This window comes from Ipomoea triloba, chromosome 15 (assembly GCF_003576645.1).
Source record: "Ipomoea triloba cultivar NCNSP0323 chromosome 15, ASM357664v1".
In the NCBI taxonomy this organism is placed as follows: Eukaryota; Viridiplantae; Streptophyta; class Magnoliopsida; order Solanales; family Convolvulaceae; genus Ipomoea; species Ipomoea triloba.
The window spans coordinates 3,755,411-3,767,598 of NC_044930.1; the positions used below are offsets into that span (position 1 = coordinate 3,755,411).

General features: G+C 31.2%; 1 protein-coding gene across 1 annotated transcript; it reads left to right on the forward strand.

Annotated features, from left to right (window-relative positions):
- The first annotated feature begins 9,567 nt into the window (after positions 1–9,567).
- Positions 9,568–9,936, forward strand: LOC116006822 (serine/threonine-protein kinase pakF-like). Its single transcript, XM_031247319.1, has one exon. It carries the CDS (start codon positions 9,568–9,570, stop codon positions 9,934–9,936), a length of 369 nt encoding a protein of 122 aa, XP_031103179.1.
- The last annotated feature ends 2,252 nt before the right edge of the window (positions 9,937–12,188 follow it).

Genomic DNA, 12,188 nt, shown 5'->3' on the forward strand with positions numbered 1-12,188 from the left:
TTATAAGTACATCATATATTATATTCTATCACATATAATTGATCTAGCTAGACTATGCCCTATACTAGATGAGTATGTACAATGTTGGAGTATATATTAGCCGAAATTAATTAAATGAAGAGTAAATGTTTGATGTATTATGGTGCATAATCTAGTACATTATATTATTAGTGAACTATAAGTGGCCACCTTAGCTTATTGAAAAGTCAAGTTAAATAAATGTTTCATCAATTTAGGTTTTTATTTTTAATGAAGTGTATACGATTCTTTGCTGTTGTATTATCTTGTGTATACATGTGGTTATTGCATCAGATCAACTCCTACTTTATAAATTAAATGAGAGTTTTATTTTGACAACACTTTATCGGTTGAGTTTGTCACACAGTGTTTTCTTAGTACAATTTATTTTTTAGTGTGATTTGCACACTATTACACATAAGTGAAGTTTATCATCCAAAAATAAAGGGAGAGGCACAACAATGGTGATATAAAAATTCTAAATTAAAATACTTCCTCCATTCAATCATACATATACATATATGAACTATATTAGCAAATTGTATGCATAATTTCACTAAATATAGGTATAGGCTCTTTTTGTTAGTGCTTATAACTTATTTTAAGTTATAAAACATCATTGATGGGATTATTTTGCAAGTCGACTATCATGATAACTTAAGTTTTGACTAAAATTTGACTCTTTCCTGTCCCTGCGGTCGGAAAATAAATCATTGAGATTATGCGCTGTTAGTAAAATAAGTCAATTTCGCCATCGTTACTCCAGATATTACGTAAATATCTAACACGTGTCATGACCGACTTAAGGTACTAGGTGATATGGTGCCACATCAAACCTGTTGGCGTAATTTCAACACTGTTTCCTTATACAGTTATTATAAATAGAGATCTTAACTCGAATATAATACATTAGTCTATTAACCCAAAAAAGGGGTTGCATTTTTTTTTCTTTCTTTTTCTCAAATAATTAAATTAATGTATGTGACAAGCTAAGAATAATATATTTTTTACGATCACTATACAATATATATAGAATTTAATTTGTTGCCCAATAATATAATAATATAATGTTTGCATTGCATGATGGCATGGGAAGAAAAATTAAATTTGCACCGAGTTTGAGCAGAGCTATTACATTATGAATCACCGATATAATAGAAAGAATAATTATGAGGAAAATAAAGAGTAGAGATGGTGACACTACTCCTATACTAGCATTGAATGAATTGAAAGCTACCATTTAATGAGGACCCCAAATGATATGATCATTTTTGCATACATAATAATAATAAAAGTAATGCAATAATTTTGCCCTGCCCCCTACTCCATGCTGCCGTACCTTCCTAACGTCATACAGTTTTGCAACTACACTCAATAATTTGTACTAGTTTTTTTTTTTTTTAATTATTATAACTTAACTTAGGTATTTCAGCTTCGTCAGACTAATCATAAGTCCATAAGACCCTACCCCTAAAATCAACAACTACATAGATTTATAGTGGGTCACACAAGCAATCAACTCTGGGTTATACCCTAGTCTAGCTTCATGTGCATACAAGGGATTTAATCCACATCTTCTGTCATCCTAAACCTTTTTTCCATTTATGTTTTTATTGGGACTCAAAGCTAGCGCTCCACATTGTCTCATTTAGTCGTGTGAGTACTTCAAGTCAGGAGACGAACCACTACGCTAAGTCCTAGGGAAATCCACACTATTATTTAAGAATGTGTACCATATAAATTAAACTCTCGCTATTGTGTAATAGCCTACAAATTATCACATTTGTGTTTACTTATCATATGTAAACCACACTAGCTAGAAAGAACTTGGGACTTGGCCAAGAGAGTGTTGACAAAAATCAAATTCATAACTTTCTCGTATAAGAATTATGTTTCATCACCTATTTCGGAGCTAGAATTTTTAATTTGTAATTTGTAATTTTTATGCTGCCATACCTTCCTAAATTCGTGGAGTTTTACAACAACACTCAATATTACGGAGTACTTTTTACTCCATGCATGTTACCGTAGTACCTTCCTAACGTCGTGGAGTTTTATTACAACAATCAATAATTTGGACTGATATCCTTTTTTAGGGATCGGAGTATGTGTGAAATAACTTGATCATTTTAATAGGGACACTATTAATTTTGTAATATTTAATTTGTGCTTACATCTTTGTTTTTGTTTGGCTCTATACTTATATAAAACTTAGTGAAAATGAGTTATTATTATTATTATTATTATTATTATTTGTGATGATGAAAATTCACAGTCACTATCTATTATAAGTGTGCATGAGATAAATCCATTTGTTGTGTAATAACTTGTAAATTAACTATTTCAAAAAAAAAAACTTGTAAATTAACAACATAATAGAGATAAATATTATTATTTTGATCTTTTAACAAGACTTGTTAATATATATATATATATATATATATATATATATATATATATATATATATTGTCAGCACTCCCTTTCAAGTCTCGAACTAGACATTCAATACATATAAAAATTATAGTTAATTTCAATTTCAGTTGCTCGATATTATGTTTTTTTTTTTAAACTTCAAAATCAATATAATTACATTTGTAACTTGAATTGATTTTTAAAAAACTTGTTAGCTTTTATAAGTCAAGAATCAAATTTTGTACCATATTTAGTACTAGACTATGCACCCTATAAGTGACACAATTTTAAAATTAGGTGTTGAATTTAGTCAATTTTAAAGTCAACAACTACGAATAAAAAAAACATAATAAAGGTGAAACTAATAATCCTATGAATATTTTTTCTCTGATAAAGCAATGGATATATAATGCTTTCAAAGAAACAACATATTACATGTGGAGTATACAACTCAAACGCTTATTATTATACAACTTTTTTTTACTTATACTTGTGTATTTAGCAGTTAACGCAATATTTCAATGACATGATGCTAAACTCGACCCTCTAAACCTCTATCCGGCCAGCAATTTATAACACGGTACGTAACTCGATCGCGTACGTGATTAGTGTGGTAAGAGATATTGAGATGGATAGGTAAGATTTAGCTAGGAAGCATGGTAGGAAGGGAATTGAAGGTGATGAGTAAGAAAGAATAGTGTCACGAAATTCTTGCTACCGTTTATGGTAAATGCCTTAGTCTCACAAGAAGAAGTAATAAAGAGGGAAACATGTGATAGTAGATCAGCTACGTGCAGTGCCCTTTCCGTTGTGTATATAATTGAGAGGTCATATTCATGATAAGATCCATAAATCAATATGATGGTGCAATATATATGACTATGGAAACTTTAACGTGGCATTAAAGCTTCAAGTAAAAAGTGCATTAATGAAGAAAACACCACCGTACCCCGTTGAGACTTGAGAGTACGTAATTCCGCGTAGGTTCAATATAATTCTCGATTTTATATTATATGTTTAAACCTACCAAAAAATAGCAGGGCGTATTTGATGTACCAAAGTATGTCGTTAACATGCTAAATTTTGTTAGAAGAACATTAGCGATGAAGTTTTTGACGTCCGAAATTATTGGTAAAATTAACCTTGCTAAATCAAAATATTGTTGAGTTTTTTTTTGAGGTTTTTTTTTTTTTTAAAAAAAATAATGAAAATCAATTTTTAGATGTACCGGTATATTAATAGGTACATTGAAAAGTTATACTACATTGGAATTGAAATTCGTTGGGAATTTATAAGAGATTTGTTATAGAATAGAGTACTTTAGAAATCATGCACGTTTGAAATTTGCTATTGTTTGATTATGATGATCTATAATTTGTTATTATTAATTATTCATTGGAAGTGACTAACAACATCACATCAGTTACCGAGTACTGACAAAGGCCTTCAACAAATTTGATCACAATTAAGTTAATAAATACAATTAAGTTAATAAGCACGCTCACAAAGTTTTGACTATCAAGAGAACTCTCTTATTAGATAGGGTTGGTCCGGTTGGATGGAATCATTTTGTGAAAAAAAAAATGATGAAAATGAATATGATAAAAATGTACAACAATACAACATCAACAACAGTGCTTTAATTGATTTAAAGACTGGCACCATCTTATTAAATAACTACGTACCATTATGGGGTGTGGTTAGGTTGCTAACTTAATTATACTTATTAGTCAAGCTAGTGGGAGAGGTAATTAATGCATATAAATTATTTGATGGAATTTTAAAAATAATTTTTGAAATATTTAATGATGTACATAAATGCTAAGTGAATGTCAACGTTTGTAGCCTTATACGTAGGTAACATTGTTTATCAATGTTTTAAGTCTTGACTATGGTAATTAAGAATGCCTTGCTGTCGGCTAGATATCCTATTGGCCATTGATTAATATCTTTAAAATTTTCAAACGAAAGTCTATGACTTTAAATAAATATGAATATATCGGTTAACGTTGATAAAATAGGTAAAAATGGTGGGTCACCATCTAAATTATCTACGCAAAATTTTTCCTCTCTATAAATATGTCTGAGTGAATAAGATCGTTGCCACTATATAAGTGTTCTAATATGTTAATTATTAATTAAGATATAAGAGTGATACATTTTTCATGTATTTTGATTTATCAATAGATTTGCACATGCACGTTTTCACGTATTTTGATTTATCAATAGAAGGAATTAACTTAGCTCGCAGGCACAACTACTACATGGGGATGTGCACTGGGTAAAATCAATTCTTGTGTAATTGTATGTAAATCACTAAATCGCACACACAAGAGAAGTAAATTGCAATAGAAATACCCATTGTGATGAGCTAGATCAAAACGGTGTTGACAAAAGTGGAACTAATTGTGACTTTCTATCTTTAAGATAGATATATAATACGTCGAGGAATTATGGTGGTATCTCAATATCTAAATTTTGCCCACCAAGTCAAATATTATTAGATATCATAATGGTAAGACATAAAATTTTACAAGAATTATATATTACTCATCACAACATTTGTTATACGAGAAAACTCTCTCAACATCCATTACGTACTATGTGTGTTACTCTTTCATTACTTCCACTAATAAGTCTAATTGACTTTCAAGCAAGAGTTGGCATACATGTGACACTAGACTTACCACATCTCTGTAAATGATACTCCGTATTTTCTTTTATTTTAAAATTTCATTATGCTCTTGAAGGGATTAAATTATGCTATCATTACCTCTACAATACTGTCTCACCTTAAAAAATAGTTTCACTTTCAATAAAATAAATAAATATATAATAATAAAAAAAATAGAAAAAGTAAAAAAAAAAAGTATAGGAAAGCTGCCAAATGACAGCTTTGCTGCTATTTGACAGCTTTCCTTGTCCTTTGCGAGTTTTCTAAAAAAGAAAGCTTGTAAGACATGTAAGTCACAAAAATAAATAAATAAAATTATTTTACACAAAAGCATGCGATATTATCTTGTAATTGGTAAAATTTATGAGAAGAGGGTAAACTTAGCGTCTATTTCTTGCTAGCCTGCAAGTCAAAAATGTCAGACTTGATATTTTTAAAATTTTAGTAGAATCTATAAAAAGTGAAACAAAATTATAAGGAAAAAGATAGCTTTAGCCTACCCTATGGCTTATACTTGATCAGTTTCGAAATATGTAGGTCGTCCTTACTCCTTAGCATTTACATTTACCCAAAGAAAACCATTTTATGAGTGGTCGTCTAGTAACCTAGCTAATATCGAAGTGTCAAAGGCAAAAGTCAAAGGGTTAGGTATCTAAGTGGTCCTATATATATACTTCTGAAATTTGAGGTTTTCTAATTTTTTCTTCAATTTATTTCTTAATATTTTATGTTTTGATGGAAGATTACTTAATTAATTTTTTCAATATTTAATTAGTTAGTGTACTTTTTTTTGTGACTAGAAAAATTTATAGTCACTATTCAAGAGCGTGTGCACGGAGAACTCTACTTTATGGAAAAGTTGGAACATAAATCTAAAGAGAAAAGTTTATCCTCAAAAAATGTTCGACACACCTTGAAAGCAACACTAACAGTAGACTATGTCAAACACATACACTCATGAGTTATTTTTGTAGTGTAGTTAGAGACTAGAGGCACTACTTGAGACTTGACGAAGATGTGCAATCTTAAGGGGCGCATTCCATGTCACCTATTGATGAGAACTTAAACTAACATATACTGTTTTAGTCGAACACATACACTCATGAGTTATTTTTTGTAGTGTAGTTGGAGACTTAGAGCCCAAATTCGTTATCACATTCCCTCATAGGTTATATGACATTCTCAAGAATTAATGTTAATTACCTTATATCAATACATTTATTGAACCAAACATATATTCCTAAGAAAAATGTCAAAGTGCATGCGATTCCAAGTATTACTTAAATTAACTTCACGTACGTGGCTTACATTGATTGCGACAAAAAGAAAGAAAAGAGATGTGAAATTTTTTACCATAATCATATATCTAAAAAGTCATGTATGAATTGGTATTTTTACCTGAAAGTTGCTTCGACAAAAAGATTAAAATCTCATCTAATTAATGCATAAGGGCATATTTACTTTTGTGCATTGCATGTGTTGCTAAACAATTGGTACACTTGTAATGACTATTAAAATTATCCATCAACGTCTATTTTTCATCATCCATAATAACATATGATATGTACAGTCATATCTACTACAAGAAATAATACGTGTAATGTTAGAGAGTAAAAATCTTGTGACATGTGTTGATTTTATTAGGATTTAGGAAAAGAGAATAAAAACAAATAAAAATTAAAATTTGAATTTTTTGAATTAATCAGAATATGTGATACCAGATTACCAGTAAAGAATAAAAAATAAATTAAAATGTGAAAAATATAAACTATAATTGAGCATGTGCGGTCCTTCACCTCATAACTTCAATGCCCTGTTAGCTACAACACTAACAAGATGAGTATCCTTTTAACAGTATTAATATGATTACTCGATAATGTATTTGTAGTTGGATTAAGACATCTCATAACAACATAGGGCTAATTATATAAATATTTTTTTTGGATAGACCACGAGGTGTCCTGAATAGGCCGACTCTAAGTGTAAGAGACATCTTTAAACCCGTACCATATTCAGACTAATCCCCGTTCGCACCGGGCCAGCCCAATTAAGGGGTAAAGTGCTGACCAGATTGGTTTTTTCATACAAGAGGGGGTTCAAACTTCCGACATCTTTTAAGGGACAAGAGTGCACGATTACTCACGCCAATCAAGCTAATTAATTATATAAATATTTATATCCAAGTTGTGTATTGTAGGTGGCAATGCTTTCATGACTAGTTCAAGAAGTCCATCATCAATGTAATACAATATATAAACCCCACTACTTTGACATGTTCAAATCATTTCAATCGCTATTACATCTTTTTCTTTTGTGTCTTGTAATTTTTGACAAATAAAAACAAGGATGGAGGCCGGGAGAGGGTTAGATATCGAAAATGAGGCATTTAGTTCATCAGTTAAGTATGCAGAATAGTTTTTATGTATTGTTCAAAAAGTTAAAAAGAAAAAATTAAAACAATCAAAGTCAATGTCAAGGCCCAAACAATTAATTTTAGCAATAACTTCTTGATCTAATAAGCTGAGACACAAAAGTTTCCTCTAACTAGGGTGAGAAAAAAATCGGACCGACCGAGAAAGCGAAGAACGAAAATCGAACTGTTCAGAATATTTCGATTTTCGATTAATAACTTAGGAACGAAAAGTGAGTATGACCAACACTTAGAGGAACGAATTCTACAATTACCTTATAACTTAGGAACGGAATATGCAATTTTCCCTTTTTTTTTTGACTTAGTTAACCATCATTAAGCCCCAATCATGCTTGGATCACAGCCAATAATAATTACGCCACTCCTTGTGATATTATTATCAACTAGAGCGGCGGCTTTGACAAAGGCAGTCTTAATTGAAACTGTCTTTATATAATTTGGCTTGCTTGCTTTCTGCACCTTGTTTTACTATACTTAATTCCAAGTAGTTTAATTAGGTCAATTATATATGTATGTTGACTTGTTCCAACCAGCATTGATTATTAGGGCATATATTGTATCAATAATAATGTATATGCTTTGAGAAGTAATTAAATGAATAGTAGTCAATGCATCAAAGATTAGGTGTATTCATCAATTCGTTAATAAGTTGTAGTGTAATTGGGAATAACCCTAACCAAGTTGATCGGGTGGTTGACTTGATAATAGTACGATTTCAAGTTTGATTCCTTGTTAGAGTTGTGACTACACGTTTTGAGTATTGAGAGTAATAATTATAACCTACTCCTTCGAGACCCGATTATGTCTCGAGGAGGTGTACATACTATAGCCTTGACTGCAAATTATACCATTAGCAAGATATTCATATTATATGCTTGCAGTTAATATATTAGGGAAAAATGTAATTTATGCCCTCACAAATATGTCAATTATCAATGTCACCCATAAATTATCAGTGGTATAAATGTTGCCCATCAATTTTCAAAACGGGACATGTATATATTGCCTCCTCTCTTGAATTATTATTGGTGTAAATGTGGTTACCCGTCGTTTCTGTTCGAAGACCACAATTTTTTCCCCTCCATTTATCTTTCTTCGTTTGTTCTTCTTCCGCCGACAACAATATAATGTTTTTCTTTCTTCCTATAGGGAAAGGCAATATATGTTACGTTTTTTAAATTGAGGGGCAACATTATTTACACCACTAATAATTCAATGGTGACATTGATAATTAACATATATATTTGTGAGGGCATAAGTTACAATTTTCCCTAATATATTATGTACTTCGCTTCCGTTAACAGATTATTACCTGTAAATAAATTGAAGATATATAAAATTTTAATTATAATCAATATATCAATATATAATTTACTTACTGAAGGTACATAATATATTAACTGTAAGTACATAATACGTTAATAACTAAATGTACATATTAGCTGCAAGTATATAATTTAAACCGGATTCACTGTGCGTACGTATAGTACACTTTATCCACAATATAATAATTGAGCCTTGACTTAGCCATGTCTTTTAATTCTAATACATTCTTTGTAAATCTTAATTTTTATATAATTACTTTATTGGGTCATACCCAATCAATGTTGACTATAATATTATATAACAAGTTAACAACCCTAACATTATTTATTCAAAATTGAAAGGCCACACATACACACATATACGCGGTCTTTAGGAAATCAAATCGTGTGTACTCCTAACGAGTAACGACCTATCAGGAAACATGGATATAATAATTATTTTACTATTTTGGTAGGCATCATATTATTTTTTAATAATAGTTTGAAATTTTCAAATTAAAAAAAAATACTTTTTTATTACTCAATTAATTATCTTGAAGCCTATATAAGTAGGGCGATTCAAAGTTGAGAATACCCATCATTCTATTGCACTATTCCTTCTTTCACCTCCAAACTTGGCCAACATATATATACACTAAACCCATAATCCTTAGCTTTAATAGTTTGTTGTGCTATATTATATTATTGTAGTTTTAGTGAAGAGAAAATGGAGAAGATGAAGCAAAAGATTGGGGAGTCACGTATGGTTCACAAGATTAATGAGAAGCTTCATCTTGGGTTGGAGGATAAGCTACACAAAGATGGAGACCAGAAGGAGAAAGAGCAAGACGATGATCATCATGTTGATGAAAGTAAGCCCCCAGAGGATGATCAGAAAAGGAAATCAGTTAGAAAGACGGTCAAAAAGATCGCGAAAAAGATTGTTCATCATCGTGGCAATGGAAAGCGTCGGGGAGGGGGAGGGGGAGGGGGAGGGGAGGAAGGAGAGGGCGAAGAAGAGGAGGAGGAAGAATATGAAGTAGAGGAAGTAGAGGAAGGAGGGGAGTTCGAATTTGAACTTGATTTTGGTTTTTAATAGCTAGGTTTATTGTGATTCGAATTCAATCTTGGTCATTTTTTTTTCTTTTATCTTGGTCACTTTATGTTTATGTAATATGTTTATTTTCATGTTTATACATTCATATATGTATAAATAAATAAATAAACGAATTTGTTTAAGAGTGACTTTGTCATATGCCCAATGGCTCTTAATTATTATTTGACTTTGTCATATGCCTAGTGGCTCTTAATTATTATTTATGTGACCACAAATCTTTGCCCATAAAAACAAAAATATCTTGCGTTCAAGACTCTCACACCTCAGTCTCATGGTGACTCAGTTTATTTAGGTGACAATGAAAACCTTACTTACAAATTAAAGACAAAATTTTCTCTCTTCCAACACTCAGGATCCAATCATATTAGGTGTAACTTACACACTTTGGCTACCAGAGTTTGATTCTATGTCCTAGTTTAATTATAATTTATCACTAAAAAAGCAACTAAGTTGCACATACGAACAATGACAACGCGACATGAATATCTTCGGTGTTTTTTTCTCTCCTCAACTCTCTTTAGATGGTGTAGTGGAAGGTATGTAATCACTTAGAGGATTAGAAGATAGTTGTATGTTATTAGGTCATATGGAAATTAAGTCAAATATGTATATGATGATATCTCATTTTAAATGGATTCAAATCTAAAGTGTACTGGTTATTGAATAATGGAGATCACAATATAAACATTCAAATCTAAAGTGGTTATCATAACATTAGTGACAAATTGTAATTATTGTTGTAATTTTTGTTAAGAAATTATAAAGCGTCAAGTGACATATAACCTGTTATTCTCGTAGCCTAATTTGCTTTAAGCCCGATTTTCGGCAGTTTAATTTATTGTTTTCTCCCTCACCATATACTTGTGGCATGCAGTCTATGCATGAAAGATTTGACAAGACCGCGAACCGAGCTAACTGCAGCAAGAGGTGAGACGAGATACCAAATCCATATATGTGAAGGACAGGAGAGCCTTGGGATCTTGGCCTGCATGCGAAATGTACATCTCGACCGGGAAGTATATGGTGAGAGGCTAGAAGGCAATGGAGGCCAAAGATGTCATTGAAGAATGGGAAAATCCTGGCTACACCACAAAAGCTGTCATCTGATTCAGCCTGAAAAGACTAATACAAAAATTTCCTAGGAATTGAATGGGAACCTGATGGTGTGTTCACATAGTAACATAATATGCAATATTTAGGGTATTCATGATCGTACTAACCTCCAGTTATAGCTCTTAATCAAATGACCTGGGGTAGACCCGGCGTCTACTGAGCAGTATAGGTTTATAAGGTCTGATTGAATAACAAAGTTATTCAGCCTAACCAGACTACTTAATAAGTCTAATGTCTCTTAATTCTAGGACATTATTTTTTCCGCACAGGCAACGCACACCCGTGCAACACCTGTGCGACACCCGTGCAACGCCTGTGCAAAATTAACATAACCACCCCTAGCTGTTTTTCACCATTTTATTATGATATGATCGATGAGCGTGCACGCGCACACACAAATATATATATTAAATATCTCAAATTCATATTAGAATAACAATGATTGAATTGGTTCTTAAAAAGTCAATCTCAAATTCATAAATTAAATACTAGAATAATAATTTCAAGTTTGCATTAAGCTTCAACATCAACCAGCAATGATTGAATTGGTTCTTTTCCATTTTAAGCAAGTTGGCAGCTGGAGATGTTCGGTGGATGTAATATTTTGTACTTTTCAAATTTAATGGATTCAATTTGGGCTAGGATTTGAAGTGGGCTAAGCAGATGTCATTTGGAGAATTAGACATTTAGCCCATTAGAAAATAATTCAATGAAATTTTTTTTATTACTATTTATTAAATAGATTATGAAGAGAAATCAAATTAAAGAATTAGTCAGAAGTCACACTAGGAATCTGTTAGTGCAAATACAAATACTATGGTCCTAACTCCTAACATAAAATTATAGGTTGAGTTCAAGCTTACATCTTACATGAAATACTAAAAAACAATGTAACAATAGTAATGGAGAAAAAAGATGAGTTTGAGTAGCTTAGAGCTCTCAAAGTTATGAATAAAATGTATCCAAATTGTCCATTTGTTTAGTTACAAAAATAGTATTTATACCTGTTATTCTAGAATATAATTATAATTTATATAAATGGTTATAAATGAAATAATTACACGTGTCATCTTCAATTCTCTTGTGCCTTCCATGACTTAAATTTACTGGGCACAAGG